This window comes from Myxozyma melibiosi, assembly GCF_037950935.1.
Source record: "Myxozyma melibiosi strain Phaff 52-87 chromosome Unknown BZA70scaffold_10, whole genome shotgun sequence".
NCBI lineage: Eukaryota > Fungi > Ascomycota > Lipomycetes > Lipomycetales > Lipomycetaceae > Myxozyma > Myxozyma melibiosi.
In genome coordinates this window covers 577,438-598,577 of record NW_027042924.1, presented here as the reverse complement: position 1 = coordinate 598,577, position 21,140 = coordinate 577,438, and the positions used below count along the sequence as shown (strand labels likewise).

The 21,140-nt window shown below is 54.3% G+C and overlaps 9 protein-coding genes across 9 annotated transcripts; 4 read left to right on the top strand and 5 right to left on the bottom strand.

The window, feature by feature from the left end:
- The first annotated feature begins 674 nt into the window (after positions 1–674).
- BZA70DRAFT_64628 (putative oligopeptide transporter) lies at positions 675–3,747 on the top strand. Its single transcript, XM_064915293.1, has 2 exons — positions 675–864; positions 915–3,747. Exon 2 carries the CDS (start codon positions 916–918, stop codon positions 3,493–3,495), a length of 2,580 nt encoding a protein of 859 aa, XP_064766982.1. The 5' UTR covers positions 675–864; position 915; the 3' UTR covers positions 3,496–3,747.
- A 499-nt stretch (positions 3,748–4,246) lies between these two features.
- On the top strand, positions 4,247–6,662 carry BZA70DRAFT_296793 (P-loop containing nucleoside triphosphate hydrolase protein). The gene is made up of 4 exons (XM_064914540.1): positions 4,247–4,437; positions 4,878–4,899; positions 5,006–5,236; positions 5,289–6,662. Exons 1-4 carry the CDS (start codon positions 4,298–4,300, stop codon positions 6,432–6,434), a joined length of 1,539 nt encoding a protein of 512 aa, XP_064766981.1. The 5' UTR covers positions 4,247–4,297; the 3' UTR covers positions 6,435–6,662.
- A 91-nt stretch (positions 6,663–6,753) lies between these two features.
- Positions 6,754–9,163, top strand: BZA70DRAFT_312108 (magnesium transporter NIPA-domain-containing protein; the record flags this gene model as incomplete). Its single annotated transcript, XM_064914975.1, has 4 exons — positions 6,754–6,884; positions 7,027–7,627; positions 7,695–8,849; positions 9,142–9,163. The coding sequence occupies exons 2-4, from the start codon at positions 7,071–7,073 to the stop codon at positions 9,161–9,163; spliced, it is 1,734 nt and encodes a 577-aa protein (XP_064766980.1). The 5' UTR covers positions 6,754–6,884; positions 7,027–7,070.
- Positions 9,164–9,588: 425 nt separating this feature from the next.
- Positions 9,589–11,808, bottom strand: BZA70DRAFT_299888 (major facilitator superfamily domain-containing protein; the record flags this gene model as incomplete). Its single annotated transcript, XM_064914676.1, has 3 exons — positions 9,589–9,730; positions 10,316–11,395; positions 11,468–11,808. The coding sequence occupies 3 exons, from the start codon at positions 11,806–11,808 to the stop codon at positions 9,589–9,591; spliced, it is 1,563 nt and encodes a 520-aa protein (XP_064766979.1).
- Positions 11,809–12,619: 811 nt separating this feature from the next.
- BZA70DRAFT_282474 (oligopeptide transporter 8) lies at positions 12,620–15,225 on the bottom strand. The gene is made up of 5 exons (XM_064913286.1): positions 14,915–15,225; positions 14,700–14,844; positions 14,627–14,640; positions 14,397–14,568; positions 12,620–14,343 (listed from the first exon to the last, which is right to left on the bottom strand). Exons 1-5 carry the CDS (start codon positions 15,055–15,057, stop codon positions 12,790–12,792), a joined length of 2,028 nt encoding a protein of 675 aa, XP_064766978.1. The 5' UTR covers positions 15,058–15,225; the 3' UTR covers positions 12,620–12,789.
- Positions 15,180–17,060, bottom strand: BZA70DRAFT_64490 (3-phytase). The gene has a single exon (XM_064915292.1). It carries the CDS (start codon positions 16,903–16,905, stop codon positions 15,301–15,303), a length of 1,605 nt encoding a protein of 534 aa, XP_064766977.1. The 5' UTR covers positions 16,906–17,060; the 3' UTR covers positions 15,180–15,300.
- A 443-nt stretch (positions 17,061–17,503) lies between these two features.
- Positions 17,504–18,741, bottom strand: BZA70DRAFT_64434 (Alpha/Beta hydrolase protein). Its single transcript, XM_064915290.1, has one exon. It carries the CDS (start codon positions 18,540–18,542, stop codon positions 17,679–17,681), a length of 864 nt encoding a protein of 287 aa, XP_064766976.1. The 5' UTR covers positions 18,543–18,741; the 3' UTR covers positions 17,504–17,678.
- On the top strand, positions 18,710–19,685 carry BZA70DRAFT_64447 (uncharacterized protein). Its single transcript, XM_064915291.1, has 2 exons — positions 18,710–18,747; positions 18,814–19,685. The coding sequence occupies exon 2, from the start codon at positions 18,942–18,944 to the stop codon at positions 19,653–19,655; it is 714 nt and encodes a 237-aa protein (XP_064766975.1). The 5' UTR covers positions 18,710–18,747; positions 18,814–18,941; the 3' UTR covers positions 19,656–19,685.
- Positions 19,529–21,137, bottom strand: BZA70DRAFT_282468 (WD40-repeat-containing domain protein). The gene is made up of 2 exons (XM_064913285.1): positions 20,751–21,137; positions 19,529–20,701 (listed from the first exon to the last, which is right to left on the bottom strand). Exons 1-2 carry the CDS (start codon positions 21,049–21,051, stop codon positions 19,716–19,718), a joined length of 1,287 nt encoding a protein of 428 aa, XP_064766974.1. The 5' UTR covers positions 21,052–21,137; the 3' UTR covers positions 19,529–19,715.
- Positions 21,138–21,140: the final 3 nt, after the last annotated feature.

Below are 21,140 nucleotides of genomic sequence, written 5' to 3'. Positions count from 1 at the left end.
AGCTGTCGAGTGCTTCTGAGCGTTCTTTGGTGCAGTCAGCGTAATCTCCACAGCTGTCGGGGTCTTCGTTAGATTCCCTTATCGCTGAGTGCGTTCAGGTACCGGGGTACTGTGCCCAGAACTGAAGCCTCCGTACCTTTGATCTCGTTATCAGAAACTCTGTTTGCTCCCTCTGCTTCTATCTTCTATCTTCTCTCTTTATTGCTTTCTCTATTACTCTCTAATTTACTGCAATCAAAATCTCGCCATGTGAACCTGCTTATTGCATTCAACTACCAAGGTGTGTATAGTCGAGGGTCGGAATACCCCCGCTCGAGGCCACCTCCTTCGTGCTCCAGGTCTGTCAACGCACGGGAGGGGTGCGCTAGCTCACCCGAGCGCAAGCCACCTTCCGAAGCTCGTCATTTTACTGATGTCTTTGCTGTTCGTGCTCTTATCAGTCGTGATCACCTCGAGTGCTCGTGCGCTTCACGGGGTGGCTAGAGTATCAAGAAAATCGAGCAGTCTCTCGAAAGTACTCTTAACAACCTGCTCTTATCTATGAACTTGTCTGAGATTTCAATTGCCTACTATAGCCACCTCAGACCATAGCAATAAAGTACCCGTCGAACATGTCTCGTACGGTCGTCGCGCTATCCGAAAGGCCGGTAACTTTCCGGTACTAGCGGTCAATAAATACCCACGCACGCCTGACTCTCTATCTGTCTCCCGGCTAGCCTTCCTGCCCCCTGTCAAATTCGCATAGGCTTTTGACTTATGAACACCGCCGATATATATATAGTCGGCATGGCCTCCCTCGTCTGTTCAGTGTTCGACATAGGCCCGGTCGATACACATTCAACACCTGTACTTATCACTTCTCAGGTACGTCTCACAGCTATACTCTTGTTGAGCTCTGTTGCTAACTTCTACAGAATGTCCAACGACTACTATGACGAGGAGAAGCGCGCATGGGACGAGAAGAAAGGGCTTGCGACCATCGAGGTCCACGAGACCGGCGAGATCGTCGACGCCGCCGAACGGGCTCGTATCATCGACCGCATCAAGGTCATGAACAAGGTTGGCGATGCTGTCGATCAGGATCCGCTCGCCGACGCTGCTTCCCACTTTATCTACGACCGGTTGATGGAGATGACTATGGAAGAGGCCTTGGACGTGCTCGAGCGTACGGCCAATGACCACTACGACGACGTCAACTTCCCGTCCGACGCCCTTGACCGCATCGAGAAGATGCTGCAGGGCCGCGAGGCCTACGGAGCCGATGAGGATGTGTTTGAGCTCGACTGCAAGCTTGAGGCTGTCGTCATCAAGTTCCACTCACCATATCCAGAGGTGCGCGCTGTCACTGATCCGTTTGACGACCCCACCATCCCTGTCGAGACGTTCCGTGCCTACGTCCTTGGTGCAATTTGGGTCGCGATCGGCTCGTTTGTCAACGAGTTCTTTTACGAGCGTCAGCCTCGTCTTACGCTTGCGGCTACTGTCTTGCAGCTCTTCCTATTCCCCTGCGGAAAACTTGCCCAGCTTCTCCCGGACTGGGGTGTTACGTTCCGCGGTACTCGGTATACAATCAACCCCGGCCCTTGGACGCACAAGGAGCAGATGCTTTCGACAATCATGGTATCTGCTGCGTCGCAGATGTCGAACTTTATGTCCTTCACGGTCGCCATGCGATCCGAGAAGTTTTTCCATCTGCAGTGGGTTGACTTTGGATTCGTGTTTTTGACAAACGCCGCCTCGCTCTTCTTTGGCTACGGTATGGCCGGTCTCGCGCGCAAGCTTGCTATTTACCCCGTCAAGGCCGTGTTTCCGACCGTGCTGCCTACGCTGGCTCTTAACCGAGCTTTGCTTTTGAAGGAAACAAAGACGTCGATTAATGGATGGACAATCAGTCGTCAGAAGCTTTTCTTCCTGACCTTTGTTCTTTCTTTCCTCTACTTTTTCATTCCAAATTACTTGTTTAAAGCGCTTTCGACTTTCAACTGGATGACCTGGATCGCGCCCCAGAACGTCAAGGTTGCGCTCGTGACTGGATCGTTCCTCGGAATGGGTATCAACCCGATTCCTACCTTTGACTGGTCGGTGATCAACTACAGCACGCCGCTTGTGCTGCCCTACTTTGCGTTCATCAACAAGTTTGTCGGCGTCATTCTCGGCGGTTGCGCGCTGATGGGCCTGTACTGGACAAACACAAAGTACGTTGCCTATCTGCCGCCGAACGCAAACACGATCTACGACAACACCGGCGCGACGTACAATCTGTCGAGAATCCTGGACTCGTCTGGGCACTTTGATCTGGACAAGTACGTGGAGTACTCGGTGCCGTACATGACTGCTGGACATCTTGTTGGCACGGGCGCGTTGTGGGCGCTCTACACTTGCGCGTTCACGTATATCTGCATCACCGATTACAAGCTGATTATCCGCACCGGCAAGCTTTTTTGGAACGCACTTCGTCATCCGCGCAGTAAGGCGTTTGATGATTTTGATGATCCGCATTCGCGGATGATGCGCGCGTACCCGGAGGTGCCGGATTGGTGGTACCTGGCGGTGTTTATCATTGCCGGCGCGCTCGGAATTATCACGATCGCGGTGTGGCCGACGACGGTTCCGGTGTGGACGGTTATCTGCATCTTTTTGTTCAACGTCGGAATGTATATCCCGACGGTGATCATCTACTCGATGACGGGCTACGCGATGGGATTCGGAGCGTTCTCGGTCATTCTCGCGGGTTATATGGATCCCGGTAATGCGATGACCAACATGATGGTGCGGATGTGGGGATACAACGTCGACGAGCAGAGTGAGACGTTTATCGCGGACCAGAAGATTGCGCACTATGCGAAGCTGCCGCAGCGAGCGGTGTTTAGAGCGCAGCTGGTGGCTACGTTGATTCAGACGTTTGCGACGCTGGGCGCGGTTGAGGCGCTGTTCAACACGGTCAAGGACTTTTGCTCGACCACGCAGCCGGATAAGTTTATCTGCCAGTTCCCGCGGTCGGTGTACTCGGATGCGATCATGTTTGGTGTGATCAACCCCGAGCGCGTGCTGTCGACGCTGTACCCGGCGCTGAAGCATTGTTTCTATATCGGACCTCTGACTGCGATTCCGTTTGCAATCATGAAGTTGAAGTGGCCGCGGAAGGTGAAGAATATTTTCCCGCCTCTGGTCTGGGGTGGCTCTACATTCTGGGGCTCGACCTACAACTACACGTACTACATCGGCGGTCTGTATGCGGCCACTGCGTTTATGTTCTACGTCAGACGGTACTACACCGCGTGGTGGACAAAGTACAACTACATCCTATCGTCGGGTCTTACCGCGGGCGTCGCGTTCTCGGGCGTGGTTGTGTTTTTGGCGCTGCAGTATACGCAGACGAGCGTGAGTTGGTGGGGCAATGATGTTGTGAGTGCGGGAGTGGACTATGCGAGAGCGTCGTCGCTGAAGGAGATTCCGGCGGAGGGATTTGGGTTGCAGGTCGGGCAGTTCCATTAGTGATGATGATGATAAATCTCTGTTTTAAGTCTGTTGCAACAACCCATTTTTATTTCCATTAGTTCATGTTGTTAAATTTGCTCGAGTGTTTGTTTATTTATGGCTTGTGAGGTTGGCGAAAGCCTGGTAAATAGTGTGAATGATATGATATTGAATACATGTGACTGAGAAGTAAAATAGGTTTGTGCTGGGAGAGAGAGAGTTAGGGTGCGCGATTGAGCGCTGTGTAATAATACAGACAAAAGGCAGATGCAGTCCACCACAATTGGTCGGTAGAAGTTGAAAAGTGAATGTGTGTTGATTATAAAAGTATTATAATAATAATTGAAGGATTTTCTGATCAATAAGAGTGATATGGACGATACAGTGGGTGGTTGGATGTATATGAGGGTATCTCGACATCAACAACACCGGCCTACGGACGAAGGAAGGAGCTAAAAAGACCAGACAAAAAACAGAAAAACACCAAAAAATCCAGCAGCCTACTCCCGCCAATACATCTGCTACACCACCTCTCTTGCTCTACACAGCCTACACAGCCTACACAGCAACACAGCACACAGCCTACACACACTCCACTGCTCTCGAGGCTCCAAAGTTCGAGCGTCCTCGGGTCGGCCGGGTAAGTCCGGGAGCGTCTCTGATTTGCTGGTGGTGCGGAAGCGTCGGGGCCGCTGATTGGCCGCGCGCGCACAACTGCGCGAGTGTTTGTGCTCCGCACCGGTTTCTGTTCTCTTTTCTGTCTCGGCCACCACTCTCGCTCCTCTCCTCCTCACCACCCTCCCCCATCCCTCCACACGCAATGCCCATCCCCCGCCTTGTTCCCCGTCTCTCCCGCGCGGCCTTCCGCTCCGCGCGCGCGAACAACCGCTTCTTCAACCAGGCGAAGCCCGCCTTCGCCTTCCGTGGCCTCGCGACCGCCGCCCCTGCTGGCTCCATCCGGTATGCCTTTTTTTCTTCATCCATCGTTTCTCTCTGTGTTCTTTGTGAATCTCGGTATTGCCGGACGCATCTTGTCTTGCGATCTGCATTGCCTCGTTCGCATTGCTTCTCTGCAATTGCTTCTCAAAGAGCATCCTCGGATCGCGTCTCGAGAAAAAAATGCGCTGTTCCGATCCTCGCCCGCCCGCCCGCACTCCACCATCCGCCCATCCCGATCGCAATTCACCAATCATCATCCTCCTCCTTCAATTGCTTTGCTATCAATCAATCAACGCACTCTATTTTTCTATTTGCTCGTCATTGGTGGCATTGGTGGATTTGCGTCGGCTCGGCGGACGACCGGCCCCGGGTCGAGACTTTTCGAGGAGGCAGCCAGAGAAACTTTGATGGCACCCATCCTTCCCTTTAGACTTCTTACTGATTCTCTCTTTTCCACACAGATCCGTCATCGGTGCCGTCGTCGTATGTGCCTCCTCAATACATTCATTTAATGAAATTTCTGTCAAGAAAATTTCTGGCTAGGTTTTATTATTTATATGAATCGCATCTGACCTATCTTCACCCACAGGATGTCCAGTTCGAGCAGGACAACCTCCCGGCTATTCTCAACGCCCTCGAGGTCCAGGATGTCGCTGGTGACCGTCTTATCCTTGAGGTCGCTCAGCACCTTGGTGAGAACACCGTCCGTACCATTGCTATGGACGGTACCGAGGGTCTCGTCCGTGGCCAGGCCGTCCTCGACACCGGTGCTCCCATCACCATCCCTGTCGGCCGTGGCACCCTTGGCAGAATTATCAACGTATGCCCCCTTTCTCCTCTCCTCCATTAATCACACTGCTAACAAGCCACAGGTCATTGGTGAGCCCATCGACGAGCGTGGACCCATTGAGGCCACCAAGTACCTCCCCATCCACGCCGACCCCCCCTTGTTCGTCGACCAGTCGACCGCCGCTGAGGTTCTCGAGACCGGTATCAAGGTCGTTGACCTTTTGGCCCCCTACGCCCGTGGTGGTAAGATTGGTCTCTTCGGTGGTGCCGGTGTCGGCAAGACCGTCTTCATCCAGGAGCTCATCAACAACATCGCCAAGGCCCATGGTGGTTTCTCCGTCTTCACCGGTGTCGGTGAGCGAACCCGTGAGGGTAACGATTTGTACCGTGAGATGATCGAGACCGGTGTCATCAACCTTGAGGGTGAGTCCAAGGTCGCTCTCGTCTTCGGACAGATGAACGAGCCCCCCGGTGCCCGTGCCCGTGTCGCTCTTACCGGTCTTACCGTCGCTGAGTACTTCCGTGACGAGGAGGGACAGGATGTGTTGCTCTTCATTGACAACATTTTCCGTTTCACCCAGGCCGGTTCGGAGGTGTCTGCCCTTCTCGGACGTATTCCCTCCGCTGTCGGATACCAGCCCACTTTGGCCACCGATATGGGTCTCCTCCAGGAGCGTATTACCACCACCCGCAAGGGTTCCGTCACCTCCGTCCAGGCCGTCTACGTGCCCGCTGACGATTTGACTGATCCTGCCCCCGCCACCACCTTCGCTCATTTGGACGCCACCACTGTGTTGTCCCGAGGTATCTCTGAGCTTGGTATCTACCCCGCCGTCGATCCCCTTGACTCCAAGTCGCGTCTTCTCGACGCCGCTGTCGTCGGCCAGGAGCACTACGACGTTGCCAACCAGGTCCAGCAGACCCTCCAGGCCTACAAGTCGCTCCAGGATATCATTGCCATTCTTGGTATGGATGAGTTGTCTGAGGCTGATAAGCTTATTGTCGAGCGTGCCCGTAAGATCCAGCGTTTCTTGTCGCAGCCCTTCACCGTTGCCCACGTCTTCACTGGTATCGAGGGTGCTCTCGTCCCCCTGAAGGACACCGTCAAGGCTTTCAAGGAGGTCTTGGAGGGCAAGCATGACCATCTTCCCGAGGCTGCTTTCTACATGGTTGGTGGTATCGAGGATGTCATTGCTAAGGGTGAGAAGCTCGCCGCTGAGGCTGCTTAAGCGTTCTATAGTTTGTTCTATAGTACACTGAGTACTTCTCTTTAGAATTTTACCTTTATAGCATTGGAGTCTTTATTACAGAAGAGTCTTATAAGAAGAGAGATGGTAAACTCTAGTTACATTTCTGTTCTTGAGGACTTCTTGAGAAATAGCGGACAGGTAGAGAGATGTAATTTTTGTCTTTATTTATCTTGAATCAAAAAATTTGATATTATGTTTTATTATTATACAAATGGTGTCTGTAGACTGTAAATGTAGTTGGAGGAGACTCGAAGGCACAGCCGCAGAGAGCACGTGAGTAGGTCAAAATTTCAGAATCAGTTAAAAGATAGAAGACAGCGATATGCGGGGAGAACATCAGACATCAGAGGTCGATAGTTTTGCACAATTGAGTGTCGTGAGTGCTGGAGAATAGATATCTGAGGAAGAGAATTGCTGTGGGATTATTCTGTAAGTGTTTGTCTGAGCTTTGGGCTGCTGTGCTGGTAGGGGATGGGATTGAAGGCGGTGGATACGGTGTTCATGTCATCAGTTGGGGAACTGCTTGTTGATTGAGATAGAATGGCAGAAAATACTAACCAGGCATTTCTAGACATCCGACTACACTCTCACGCGAGAAGAGGAGGAGTAACATCGATGGACGACGCGCCGGTCGAGTACTCGTCCTCGATAATCGGCATCGTTACCGCAGTCTGCGGCAACATCATAATCAGCATCGCGCTGAACTTACAGCGGTACGCGCATCTACGACTGAAGCGGGAGGGCGCGGCCAGTGAACGAGTTGGTGGACTGAGTAGTAGTAGTGCGTCGAGCGGGAGTGACGCGGACGAGCAAGAGGGAGTGGGTGGCACGGTGCAGAGTCTAGAGCGGATGGTGAGCGGAGAAGATGGCGAGCACAACGTGAGTAATTACGGCGCGCTTCAGAATTTTGACGAGGCGGCGGCGGCGGGGTCGCCGAAATCTGCGGGGTCGCCGGTGCTGCTTGAGGTTATTGGCAAAGACGACGTGCGGTTGGCGGATAGGGCGGCGGGCAGGGCGGGGACGATCGGCGGGGGTGTGGCGAGTAGGGCGAAGGTGCTGGGGATCGAGAGGACGGGGTCGGCGACGGAGTCGGTGGGTGGGCATGAGGGGAAAGAGAAGATTCCGGGGTATATGAAGAGCGGGTATTGGTGGCTGGGTATAGTCTTGATGGTGTAAGTGGTCTAGCTTCCTATTCAGAGAGTTGTATTCAAGAGTTGGTGCTGACTGTTTGATGTATAGCACAGGCGAGGCGGGCAACTTCCTGGCCTACGGATTCGCACCGGCATCAACAGTCTCTCCGCTAGGAGTCGTGGCGCTGATATCAAACTGCATAGTCGCGCCGATATTTTTCCACGAGAACTTCCGCGTGCGCGACCTCCTAGGCGTGCTCGTCGCGATCCTCGGCGCAGTCGTCGTCGTCCTCGCGTCGAATCCCCAGGAAGATTACCTAGACGCGCACCGCATCCTACAAGCAGTCTCGCAGCTCTCGTTCCAGATCTACGTCGTGATCACGCTCGTGCTGATTGCTGTCCTGGTGGTTGCCAGCGGGCGGTACGGCGAGCGGTGGATCATGATTGATATCTCGCTCGTGGCGCTGTTTGGCGCGTATACCGCGCTCAGCACGAAAGCGCTCTCGAGCCTGCTGACGTATACGCTCTATCGGGTGTTTACCTTCCCGATCACGTACGCGCTGATCGCGGTGCTTGTGCTGACGGCGGTGATGCAGGTTAAGTACCTGAGTCGGGCGCTGCAGCACTTTGATTCCACGCAGGTCATCCCGACGCATTTCGTGTTTTTCACGCTCAGTGTAATCATCGGCTCTGCGATCTTGTACCAGGACTTTGACGGCACCTCGCGCGCGAAAACGGTGCAGTTCTTCACCGGCTGTCTATTGACCTTTGCCGGCGTCAGGCTTATTACTTCAAACAGGCCCGCGCCGAACGCAGAGGGTGAAGATGCAGAGTTGGATGGTGGAGAGAATGGGATGATGCAGGACGAGTTTTATTCGTCTATCGCGTCGGTGAATCTCGATCGGAGTAACGGCGCGCACACGCCGACGAGTTTCTACGACGATGATGATGACGCGCTTGAGATTGGTGACGCGGACGCAGTTGTCGCGCGGCGGACGCGCGTGGAAGATCTGATTGAGAGCTCGGCAGCGCCTGCTGCCGCTCCTACTACCACTACTACTACTACTACCACCGCCCCGCCGCGCCTTGCAGTCCCAGCAGCGGTCAGACCGACTCCACGCCCGGCGGTGCTAACCGCAGTCACGGACGAGGACGTACCCCTTCTGAACCGGCAGCCGCCGCCGCTGGCGAGGTTTGCCTCAAGCCCCGGGAGTACCTCGCGGTCGTATGTTCCCGGCGCGGGCATGGGACTTATTGTTGACTCGTACGTGCGGGAGCGGATGCAGACGTGGCAGAAGCGGGAGCGGAAGAGAGGAGGCGGGGGAAGATGGGTGAGGGTGATAGGACGGTGGGCGGGCGAGGGAGGGGGATGCCGGCGGAGGCGTTGGCGATTGATAGTCGGAGTGCGCCGTTGTATAGAGCGCAGACGAGAGGGGATGAAGGGGAGGCGAGGGAGTAGAGGAAGTGTAGTTTTGTGAGGTTGCTGTGGGTGGTGGGAAAGGTATACATATACGTTTTAGCATGGGGTTTAGAAGTTTTTATTTATGGGTAATCAGTGCGAATGCGAGCGAGTTGTGAATTCAGGCAAATCGCTGAATGACGAGGATATCTCTCAGACCGGGAGTACAGACAATGATAGATGGTAAAGCCAAACACCCCTTTATTAGTAAACGATGACAACTCTACGTTATCAAATGTGAATATCAAATGTAAATAAAAGCAAAAAACATAGAAAAAAATGTAAACCGAGAACATGACGAAATAGGAAGAAGGGAGGAAAGACGATTCGGTGGTCTATGCAGGGTTGAGTCTGACACGGTGCTGTTTCTTTGACGTTCATGTTTTTTCTGGATTGTAGAGGTTGGGTGTTGTGAGGATGAGCGGGTGAGGACTGCTGCGCTCGCGTAGAAGAGAGAGAGAGAGTACTGATCCGCGCGCTGGATGAACTATTCCGACGACAAACAACGCACTCCTAACGACCACTACAATTCATGATTGTAGACTTAATGGTGGCTATCGCCGAAACCGACGAGCTGCTCGAACGCGCAGTAGGCGATGAAGAGACCGGTGCCGAGACCGAGGCCGGGGAACATGCCTTTTAGTCTGTTGTATCGTGAGAATTGGCCGGTGTATCTCCACGCTTCACTGTGCAGATAAATATGAATTAGCATGCGTCTTGAGAAGACTAGAAGAAGGAAGGTAGAGACTGCAGAGGAAGAGAAGGGTGGGGACATACCGACGCTCCCAGGGATCTTTCAGGATCTTGTTTCGTAGAATCAGACTTGACCGCATCTCTGCTATATTTCTCGTATTCTTTCAGATATATATAATACTGTATGTATATATGTACACCAACAATAACAGCAACTGTTACTGTTTATATTCCGACGGTGAGGAGAACTGGGATTGAAACTGACGATGTTTCTGTCTTCCGGGGTTGCAGACTTTCGAGGCGTAGAAAATGAGGTTGTGCTGATTGGTTGCTGGGAGAGTCACGTGTATAATTCAGTTTTGTGTGGGTGACTGTTGTGGCGGTGTGAATAAGATATTACATAACGGTGCTCAAAAACTAATGATGACGAGGGTTTAGTGCTGAGTGAAGTAAATCATGTATTAACGCGACAAATGCAAACTACAGTAAACTACAGGTAAACTTAAGGAGTGGCCTGAGTCTCCTGAACCTCCTCCGTCTCAGGAGCAGGTTTTCTCTCGAACGGTTTTCCCGGATACCTCGGCAGCAGGATCTGGAGCGCGAGGAAGACAAAGATTCCCAAGAACGACAGCGCCGAGATGACGGAGAAGCCCATGGTGTACTTTGGCTTGTCGCTTGCCGGGAAGAGGAAAGCGCCGTAGATTGTTGCGGCGGTGCCGACGCCGTTTTGGATCGCGAGCGCGACGGCGCGGGCTTCGCGGTCCATGTAGGCGTACGTGGAGGAGCCGTAGGCGAGGGTTGCGGCGGTGGAGGACCAGACGGCCGCGGTCATGAAGACGAGGAAGGTGTAGCGGACTTTAGTGTTGTAGCACGCAGTGACGACGACGGCGCAGATGGTGAGGATGATGAGCCAGAACATGTTGATGTAGCCTCTGTACGGGCGCAGCTTGCGGTCGCCGATGAACGAGGTCGCGAGGTTGAACACGAACGCGACGGCGTAGATCGGGACGGTCATGTATTGGATCTTTGTACCCGTGTAGCCGAGAGACTGCACGAGGGTCGGGTAGAAGTACGACATGCTCGAGGTGCCGGTGATGATGAAGTACCCGAGCGTCATGAGCCAGACGCGCCAGTTTGTGGCGGCGAACTTGAAGGCTTCCCAGTGGGTCATCTGAGCCTCGTTTGGCTTGTTGTTGACGATCGAGTCGTACTGCAGCCGCGTGACGGCAAGCGCGCGCTCACGCTCGCTGAGGTAGCGCGAATTCGCAGGGAAGCCGAGCAGGATGAAGGCGCTGAGGGCAGCGACTCCAACTGTGAGCACGCCCTCGATCAAGAAGAGCCAGCGCCAGCCCGCGATCCCGTGCGCGCCGTCTAAACCAGACATGATTGCCCCGGAAAGCAGGCCGCCGAACGCGCCGGAGATGACGGGGGCGGAGATGTAGATGCCGAAGCGCATGGACTGCTCCGAGCGCTTGTACCAGGAGGAGAACATGAGGAGTACGCCGGGGGCGAAGCCGGCTTCGCACATGCCGACGACGACGCGGCAGCCGAGGAGCTGGTGGTAGGTCTCGATTCGGGTCATGGCGGCGGTGACGCAGCCCCAGAGGATCATGATGATTGGCATGAAGATGTAGGGCTTTGAGCGGGAGAGAATCATGCTGCGGGGGTTAGTAGAAGATCAGAGAGAGAGAGAGAGAGAGAGAGAGAGAAAGAAAGAAGAGGGGTATTACTTCAGAGGGATCTCAGCGGACACGTAGAAAACAATCATGATCACGAGCACGATGGAGTATTGTCCACTAGAGAGATTGAGATATTCCTCCATGCCCGCGACCTTTGCATTCCCGACGTTGATCCGGTCCATATAACTGAGAAAGTACATGACAAAGATGATGGGCAACAGACAGAGATCGATTTTCCAGACCAGTCTGCGCTCCTCGTCCGTGCCGGGACGGTAGTCGGGGATCAGGAGCGGATTCTCAATATGCTCGTCGCTGATCTTGATGTCCTGCTGCAGACTGCCTAGTTTTTCGGCGTCGACGGCGGTGTCGGAGGACAGTCTTGTTTTCGTCATGTTGTGGAGATGGGCAGACAGAGAGGGTGGAAGAGGTATAAAACAGACGGGGAGTGAAGGGGGGTTTTATACGCGTCGATGGTATCGGAAGCGGGTGTTGCGCCGGTGTCGCGAGCAGGACGGAGGTGAGACAGCTCTGAACTGGCTTGATAAGAAGGTACGCCCGCGCTCCCCGCATCCCCAACGTCCAGCAGCCCTCTCTTCCAGTACCATTCTAGAGCCTTTTGGGCGGGCGGACGGACAGGCCGCGGGGGAGGTGAATGCGGGGAAGGAAGGCGTTAGGGTACTCGACAGCGGCGATAGCGCCGTCCGCGTGCACGAACAGCGCGCGTGGGCTGCCGGCTGAGCAGAAGCGAGGACGCGAAGGAGATAAAGCCGTTTGCGTTGAGCAGTTCAGAGTATTTGAAGCAGTTCAGAGCAGGCAGCCGACGTGCGTCTTCGTTCAGTGCAGCAGTGCATATACACACAATGGAGCAGTGGTGCTGGCAGCAGTGCTTCTCGGGCCAAACAGCGGCAGGACCCACGCCACCTCCACCTCCACCGCCAACAATCCACCCACAGACGAGCTTGAAGTGGTCTGATGGGGTATTGTTCTTGCGTCTTTAACTCAAGGCTCTTTTGCGGGGAGTTCAGGTTGAAGCAGCGGCATCCGGCTGCCAAGGCGAAACCAGGGTTTATCCGAGAAACCAAGAACTGTAGCGGAATTACTCGAATTGGATATACGCGCGATGGCTTGGCTCATCCCTGGACGTGATAGCAGGCACAGGCAGACCACCTGACGCGGTTTGCTTGTTGTAGTTTATCTGGTTTATCTATATGCAACGTCCTTTTACTACCAAACAGATCATCAAGAAATAACAATCAAATACAGTCAACTAACTGCGATGCAATAAACCCCATCAGTAATAACAATAACCAATAAAGAAAGTAAAAAAAAAAACTATCCGCCATCTGCAAATGCACGCACTCTATCTCAACCCGCTAAAAATGCGGGACCTTCAAACTCGTCATCAGCATAGTCAACACACTAAACAATCCTTCTCCCAACACAAGCCCGCTCGCAGTGATCACGAGCGGAACCTGGTCAGCTCTGAAATACGATTGCCGGCGCGACAGGTACCAGCTCGCCAAGCCGCCCACGAACCGAGCTAGCGTGAACGAGGGCGAGTTGTAGATCCCGACGCCGACCGCTACGCCGGATGGGATCCAGACTGACCACCATCGTTTGGCGTACAGCGCTTTGACTACCGACAGAATGCCAAACAAGAGCCCAAACACCAGCGCAAAAGTTTGCGCGTGCGTAGGTAGACCTGCTCCCGTCACCAGGCGCGAGCAGTCAATCCACACCACCGCAGTCGGGATACGAAACACCGCGCCTGGAATTTCATACACCGCATTATACAGCCTGTACACCACCGTCGAGAGAAGAATAGAGTACGCGGTGCCAATGATTTGCGCGTAAAACTGCGCCTTGGGCGAAGCTCCTAGCACATGCCCAGTCTTGAGATCTTGCATCAAATCGCCTGCCTGCTGCGCACCGGCTTCCGCAACGCCGCCTGCAATCAAGTTGATCAGCACAGCCGCGGGATTGCTTCGGGGAACAATCAGAGCAAATAGCAACTGCGAGATCTTGCCAATCCCAGACACCGGATTCAAGTCTGTTTCTCCAAGCGCGCGCACGCCGAGGATCGACAGCGCGAAAGCAATCAGGATCGCCGCAAAGATCGCATACAGAGGAACGGTGCTGAACACGATCTTGATCGCCACAATACATAAAAGCGTGGATCCGGCAATTCCTGCAAGCGTCACGGTCTTTGAAACCAAATGCTCTTCCGGCGCATCCTCTTCCTCTACCTCCTCGTCAACCTCCACCATCGCCTCATCCGCGTGCGTATCTTGCTCCGCAGCCGGAATGCTGGCGTACAACTCACTCTTCTGCATAAAGCTTTTGTACAAACTCCTACCGACGACGACCACAAACGAAATAACACTGTCGACCACCATAATAGCCAGAGCAATCCACAGAATCCATCCCTGCCCTCCCGTTTTCCAGTCGTCGATCGGACCAGGCGCCCAGCCTAGTTTAGTCGCCATCGGCGCCAGTACCGCCCATCCCAGAAACGCACCAAACAGCATCGAGCTCACGGTCGGGAGACCCATGATTATACCCTGGCCTACGTACGCGGGCGAAGGCTGAAGGGTCCAGAGCCAGTTCTTGGCCAAATTTGTGCCAAACACGGGCAGGCTGCGAAGCAACGGAATGAAGTACGCCGCGATCGTGTAACCGGCTGAGATGTTGAACGACACAATCAGGTTGTGGATGTTTCGTCTGTACGCGTCTGCTTCCGGTAGTGTCTTTACTGCATCCGTAGGTTCGACATCGACTGCTGAGGAGGAAGAGCTGGTGGTTGGTAGTTCATGCTCGGTCGGCGTCGGCGTGGGATCCGGTTTCTCATGTAGCACGCTAATCATCGTCGCCGTCGCGCTTCCTGAAGGAAACCGAAGTTTCTCCTTCACAATCACCTGCTTCCGTAGCTACCCAATATGTTAATCTCCACTCACAACTTCTCTTGGCAACTTGTACTCACAGGAATGGCGAAAAAGACGCCAAAGAAAGCAATTCCAGCGCTCCAGATTAAAATCTGCAGACTCGAGAGCTTCACAGGACCGCCTTCTTCCGGAGTAAGAAATTTCTCAAGCGCGGGGATGACACCCACTAGGCCAAACCCGAGAGGGCCGGTTCCGACTGCTACCGCGACACTAGGACACTGTTAGTTTTGCTGCGGTGCTGGCTTGGTGTGAAATAGTCTGACAGTACCTTTGGACAAATACCTATATCGACGTGACGTTAGCAGCAATTCCACACAAACACAAAACACAGCTCAACGTACATTCTCGACGTCAGTGAAAGGATACGACAGATGACTTTGGAACGTCTTGAAAGCAGCGAAAGCCAAAAGCGCCGAGGGCAAACTCATCATCGAAATCCATCCCGTCTGTAAACCGAATTGGAAGTTTGAAAACAGCACAATTGAACTATTCACGCAACAAGTCAGCCTTAACTCTCTTCTCCAAGTGAATACATCTCTTTGAAAGAACCACCCACCCAATTCCAAGACCAACTACTAATGCTCGCAATGTCATCTGCGGTTGGTTAATCTTCTCCAGCTTCGCCTCCGCCGCAGATACCTCGCCCACCGCTCGCGCAGGCTCGTACAGCTCCGGAGATCTTCGCGGTTGCTGGCTCATCGTAGTCCGAGTCCTCTCTGGCTTATCTTCGTCCGATATCGTGTGCTGATATCTGGATGTGCATACGTCCACGCTCGACTGTGCGCGGAGATAAAGCACTAATAGTCTCGTATCGAGATTACGGGTTAGGGCAAGATATTTGTCAGCTCACGTGACGTTGTTTACAGTATGCTTATTCTTGCGATATTTGCGATGATTGACTATTATTGAGTATTATTGAGATCATTTGTACAGATATTTGGACTAACTTCCAGCAGGGAACTCGCCGAACGGCTTGAGCGAGCTGGGCAGCGTGATCTCAAACACCAAAGCCTGGTTGTCGAGATTGTATCCCGCGTCGTCGCGGTAGGTGTGCTTTCCAAAGTTGACGTAGCCGTGCTGGGTCATAAAGTCGTCGTCCGAGGTGATGATGGCGTAGTACTTGTTGTCAGCGCCCGACGCACCATCCGCAGGGATAAGGACCATGCCCTCCCACTTCTCGTTGAGCAGCTCCCACTCCTGATCACCGCCGTTGTGGAGACCGCCGCCGAACTTGTTGAGCTGCGAGTTGACGTTGACGTCGAGGAACGGGCAGAGCGTGGCGGTCGTGATGTCGTCGACAAGGACGCCATCGGGCGCGACGGCGCCGCCGACGACGTTGTACTCGTCGACCGAGTGGATGTCTGTCGCGTTCGAGATGTCAAACACGTCGATGTGGCGGTAGAGCGACTCGGACTCGGACTGGCCGTGGCCGCGGCCAGAGTCGCGCGCGAGGACAAAGAACTGGGACTCGGAAAGCGCGTAGAGCTCGGACTGGGCGGCCGTCTCGGGGTTCTTCTTGTCTGATTTGTCTGGGTTGTGGTAGGTCGGCAGCTTGACGATATACTCGCCCACGAACTCGGACGCGCCGGGGGTGGAGATGTCGTATTTGACAAGTCGGCTGTAGGAGCTCTGGTACTTCTTTGTGCCGCCGTCTTGCACGGTCGCGGCTTGTAAAAGCGCAAACAGATACTTGCCATCAGGCGAGATGCTCGCGCCTTCGAACCCATGGTTGTTGTCGCGTCCAGAGTCCGGGTCGGCGGGGGTGATGTCATCGCCGTCAATGTCCGAGCCCTCGCGCGGAGAGTCGGCGGAGAAAGACTGCGTGCCGTTGCGGTAGGGAACGATGGCCTCGGGGGGACGGATGGCTTCGACCATCATACCGCGAGAGTTGAAGCGGTAGAGGTACGGTCCGTACTCGTCGGTGATCCAGAAGCCGTTCTCGATCGATCCGTTGATGACGTTGAGGGTCTCTGCGTCGAAGCAGACTCGAACAGACTCGTCCTGGCCGCCAAAGTCGTACCAGCCATTGTGCTCAAAGGTCGCGGCAGGGATGTCGGGCATGTCGGGGAAGGTGAGGGTGGTGTCGCAGTCAAAGCCGGTGAGGGGGTTTCCGTAGGGATCCGTGAGGATGAGAGTATCGAGGAGGTTCCACTTGAGGTTCGGGTGGAACGAACCCGAGGGCTCGGGCACAAACGAGATTTCAAACTTGTATATGCGTGGCTCAAAGTTCGTGGTTCCCATTGTATTCCAGCCGCGGTCGGGCAGGTTGTAGACGGTGGCGGAGTAGTTCTTGGAGCCGTCGGCGAGGGTGGTGACTTTGACGGAGGGCCGCTCGAGAGTGATGCTGGAGCCGAAGCCGATGGTGTCGCCGTAGTTGTCGACCGCGTTGCCGGCAAGGAAACCCCAGGCGACCATGGAGTCGTAGGTGTACTCGAGCGAGTCGCATGTCGTCTGGTTGACGTAGGAGGAGGTGGATGCGCGTTTGAGGAGGGGAGACGCGAGCACCGAGCTCGAGAGAGCGAGTGCGGAGAGCAGAGACTTGTACATGTTGCTCAGCAATGCATAGACAGAACAGAAGAACAGAAGAAGAACAGAAGAGGAGGTGTGGGTGTTTAAATAGATGAGCGCGGCAGACGCGCCTCGACGCGCCGGAGCCCAAACAGGCAGACTCGACTGGTCGAGCGCAACAAATGACAGCGACGATTGGCTTCGTTTATCCCGAAATGAGTCTGAAATGAAGTCCTGTCAGCCGCGACGCTAAAAAACGCAGAAAAATGCAGAAAAAGATTGCGGTCGAAAGGAGGAGCGGCGAACACGTTGGCGGGTTCTTTGTTTGTGGTTGGCTGCTTTGGTGAATTCACGTGGCTCGAGCTCGCGTAGGGTTTTGGGTCGTCGGTGGTGGTATATGTCTGGATATACGCCAACTGGAGGTTTTCGAGGCGGCTGGATTCTTGGGGACCTGCTTTGCATCTAGTAGTCGTGGTTCTGATCTTGCGGTTGGAATGGCGGGCTGCGGACCAGATCTGGGAATGTTGTCTACGCTGGTGCTTATCATGTCTACTTCCTACATGACCTACCCCATCAAGCAGATTGAAGTAGACGTATGTAGACGTATGTAGATCAGCAGACAGACTAAAGCAATGCAGAACTAGAGGATACATCGCCATTGTATTCAACGCAGTGGCAGGTGTCGGCTGCCCGAAAACTTTCATACAAGTCAATAAGCAACTCATACAACAGCCGCTATTACACCTTCACCCACCCTTCACCCGCCTTCTCTTTTCTCTCCTTTATTGCTCTTTATTCCCTCACGCTCAATCTCAATCCAAAAAGTCAGCCACCCGCTCGTTGAAGTTAGCCGACTGCTGGATGTTCACCATATGTCCGCAGTCGCCATACATCTCAAGATTCGTGCCGCCGATGACCTTCATCACCATAGTCTCCCTCATCACAGGCCCGTCTAGCAAGCCCGCGAATAGCAGCACCTGGCGTCCGTGCCCGCGCGTATTGATGTCCTCCAGCGCCGGCGTCAGGTCATAGTCCTGGATCGCGCGGATCGCGGCTCCCATACCTTCGACCGGCGTGGTCTCGAGCATCTGCAGAAGCTGCGCCTCGCGCTCGGGGTGCGCCTTGAGGAACGAGGCTCCCGATTCGCCGGGAAACCAGCGTTCCATCGTCTTGGGCGCGAGCGCCTTCATGCCATTCGCGCGCGCAAAATCCAGACGCTCGCCAAAGGCGTCGACCTGGCCCGGCGCCGGCCGAGGCGGGCTCCTGAGCGCGGAACTAGCGGCAACGATGTACCCCACCCGCGTGGGGTACTTCGCCTTTAGAAATAAGGCGGTGGTCGCGCCCATGCTGAGACCGACAAAGGCGTGCAGGGAGGCAATTCCGAGGTGGTCGAGCAGGACGATGACGTCATTGGTGAAGTCCTGGTAGGAGTTGCCTTTGCCGAAGTAGTCGAAGCCGTCGACGAGCGGGGACTTGCCGTGGAACCGCTGGTCGTAGAGGACGATTGTGTATTTGTCGCGGAAATGGTCGATGAACTCGGTCCAGAGGTAGTCGTAGGAGGACGAGAGACTGTTTGAGAGCATCACCACCGGGCGCGAGGACGTGGGCGAAAGCACCTTGTACGCGAGCTTGATCTCGGTGCCGGGGATCGGGCAGAATCCTTCTTCGGACGACATTGTATTGATGCTTGTTTGCTGAATGCTTGAATCAGGTTTATGCTCGAATCAGTGCAATTGACTCTTCACGATGTCTGCGGACGATGTGGGGACTTTCGAGAGACGCCGGACTGTGCGGAGCTGGAGACGCGTCCCCAGAATTACTCCCCGGCAGATTACGTCATCGTCTTGACCTCGAATCCCAGCTCTTTGCGCTTTTGTGCTGGTATACACATGTTTACTGTTTATCGCCTATTCTTTGACTGCAATTGACCTTTTCTATAAACCGCAGTCCTCTAAGAGCAACAGCTCTCGAGCAAGTCCGGTTACTGCTGCTATCGCAACCCCAAACCCTATATCAGATAGGGTATCACCGCCTCCACAAACGGCAGCGACTGATGGTCGATAAGGCGGAGGAAGATGAACTTCCTCAACTTTCGGGATCCTCTCGTGATCACAGAGGCGGACTCATACAAGATCGAGCTACTGGAGCGGGAGTATGAGCTGCTGGATAGAGAGAGGTACACGCCGCTGCAGGCCGAGGCGATGATTGCGCTCTCGCTGCGCGGCATCTATTCGACTTTCCACCGGCTGTACTTTGAGCGGCTGTCGGACATGCCGCTCGAGCAGGCGAGCTGGGAAGACGACCGCTGCAGGAGTATTGATGACTACATAGATGGTCTCTCGATGATTATGACGCAGCGGATCCGCCCTCGGCCAAAGACACTAGGCATCCAGCAACGGCCGGAGGAGACAGTCTACCAGTACTGGGAGCGCGTGATGTATCGATACAACGATCTCGATTGCTCGGCGTTTAATGTGTCGGAGGAGATCTTTAATGGACTGCGGCCGGAGTTGCGCGAAGGGGTCATGCGGAGGCTAAACTACTCGTGGCGCGAGAAGGGCCATATTCCGGATAAGAATCTGATGGAGGCGGCGGCGATCGTGGAGACGTCGGTCAGTCCTGAGAATTGCAGTCTAGAGCCGTTTCAGCCTAGGGCAGAGATCAGCGATCTCGAGGATGAAGCGAAGAATGTGGAGGCGGAGGAGGAGGAAGAGGAGGAGGAGCGGGCGGTGGAGGAAAAGGTGGAGGAGTTTACGGATGATATTCTATGGCATGCATTTCGGCGTTGAATTGGTATTAACTACAATCTAATCTATAATAATATATAATCAAGCTATTACTGTACAGAGCTAATCAAGACCCGAGAAATCAGCCTTGAAGCTCTTCTTCTTTGCGTAGAGCTGCGCAACGCGCTGCTTCGACTTTCCATGTTTTCTCTTCTTTCCCTTCTTTTTCCTGCGCTTCTCGTCCTCGCTATCCGAGTCATCGTCATCAGAATCCTTCGCGTCGTCATCAGAGTCCTTCTCGTCATCGCTATCAACTTCTGGCTTCGACGCCTCCTCCACGTTCCATATCTTCACCGTCTCCTCGCCCGCCGAGATCGCGCGCCCCCACGCATCGCACGCGACACCGACGACAGCATCATCCGCCGCGTGCGAAAACACCTTGATCGTCTTACGTTTGCGCACGTCGACCAGGCGCATGAACCCGTCCGCGGCGCCGGCGAGTACTTTTTCGCCGGGATACTCGGCTATGCAGTCGACGCTCTCAGTCGAGAGGATCGCGCGGTTTTGCTGGTCCGTCCAGTTGTCTTTTTCCCAGAACGTGAGGACGCCGGTGGCCATGCCCATCACGGCGGTGACTTGCACGCGCTTGATCTCTGCGGAGGGGGTGTTGGGTTGCAGGACTGTTGATTGTGTGGGTTTCTGGACGTTGCGCGGTTCGTAGTCAAAGTTGGAAGGGTAGGAAACGCACGAGCAGAGGATTTCGTCTTCTTGATCTTCGCTCATGCTCAACACGCCTTTTCTGATATCGATCCTCGCCACGAACGTCTCGGCGGTTGAAATGAACTGGTACGTGTTCTGATACTGCGCAAGCTGCGTGATGCTGGTGACGTAGTCCTCGTGCACGTCTTTGAATTCATGAGACGGTTTCGAGAGCGAGCGCGGGTCGTAGAACTGGATCGTGCCGGTCTCGGTCCCGAGCGCGACGTGCGTCTGCGTCGTCGTGAGCGCGGTCGGGGGCGCGGGGAGGGAGGAGGAGTTTTTGGCGGTGACTTGGCCGGTCATTGGAGAGGCTTGTTTGAGCACCGAGTCGGAGCCGGCGGTGTAGATGTCTGCAGATATTAGTATCTCAGTGAAGTGAGAGGGAAGAGAAAGACTTACATTGTCCGAGTTCGTCAAAGGCTACTGCGCGACAACTTCCCTTGTGCCGTCTAGTTTTCCACAGAACTTTTTCGTTGATCTTAATCCCCGGCTTGGCTTCCTCCTCAGAATCACTATCGTCGCTCATGTCGCTACGATCATCCTCATCGTCCTCGGCGTAGCGATGGACAAAGACATGCCCTGTTCCCAAACCAGTAGCAACGACCGCCTCGGACGGATGCGCGGCCGTGCAAAACACCGGGCTCGCAAAGGTAAGTGTCGTCCGCGGTTTTCCCAGCGGAGTAAGATCCGTCTTGCCCATTTCTGTTTTATTCTGCGCTGTGTGCAAGATCTTGATTTAGAGAAAAGAAGGTGGAGTCGAGGAGGTTGGGAGAAATGAATTTTTTCTGG

Bases quoted from the DNA above. Each gene is read 5' to 3' on its own strand.
- BZA70DRAFT_64490 (XM_064915292.1), bottom strand. From the start codon at position 16,905: ATGTACAAGTCTCTGCTCTCCGCACTCGCTCTCTCGAGCTCGGTGCTC.
- BZA70DRAFT_282468 (XM_064913285.1), bottom strand. From the start codon at position 21,051: ATGGGCAAGACGGATCTTACTCCGCTGGGAAAACCGCGGACGACACTT. The intron at 20,702-20,750 runs GTAAGTCTTTCT...TAATATCTGCAG, and splicing joins CTTTGACGAACTCGGACAAT to ACATCTACACCGCCGGCTCC.
- BZA70DRAFT_64447 (XM_064915291.1), top strand. From the start codon at position 18,942: ATGAACTTCCTCAACTTTCGGGATCCTCTCGTGATCACAGAGGCGGAC.
- BZA70DRAFT_64434 (XM_064915290.1), bottom strand. From the start codon at position 18,542: ATGTCGTCCGAAGAAGGATTCTGCCCGATCCCCGGCACCGAGATCAAG.
- BZA70DRAFT_296793 (XM_064914540.1), top strand. From the start codon at position 4,298: ATGCCCATCCCCCGCCTTGTTCCCCGTCTCTCCCGCGCGGCCTTCCGC. The intron at 4,438-4,877 runs GTATGCCTTTTT...TTTTCCACACAG, and splicing joins GCCCCTGCTGGCTCCATCCG to ATCCGTCATCGGTGCCGTCG. The intron at 4,900-5,005 runs GTATGTGCCTCC...CTTCACCCACAG, and splicing joins CCGTCATCGGTGCCGTCGTC to GATGTCCAGTTCGAGCAGGA.
- BZA70DRAFT_64628 (XM_064915293.1), top strand. From the start codon at position 916: ATGTCCAACGACTACTATGACGAGGAGAAGCGCGCATGGGACGAGAAG.
- BZA70DRAFT_282474 (XM_064913286.1), bottom strand. From the start codon at position 15,057: ATGAGCCAGCAACCGCGAAGATCTCCGGAGCTGTACGAGCCTGCGCGA. The intron at 14,845-14,914 runs GTGGGTGGTTCT...TTGCGTGAATAG, and splicing joins GTAGTTGGTCTTGGAATTGG to TTCAATTGTGCTGTTTTCAA. The intron at 14,344-14,396 runs GTGAGTACAAGT...CATATTGGGTAG, and splicing joins GCGTCTTTTTCGCCATTCCT to CTACGGAAGCAGGTGATTGT.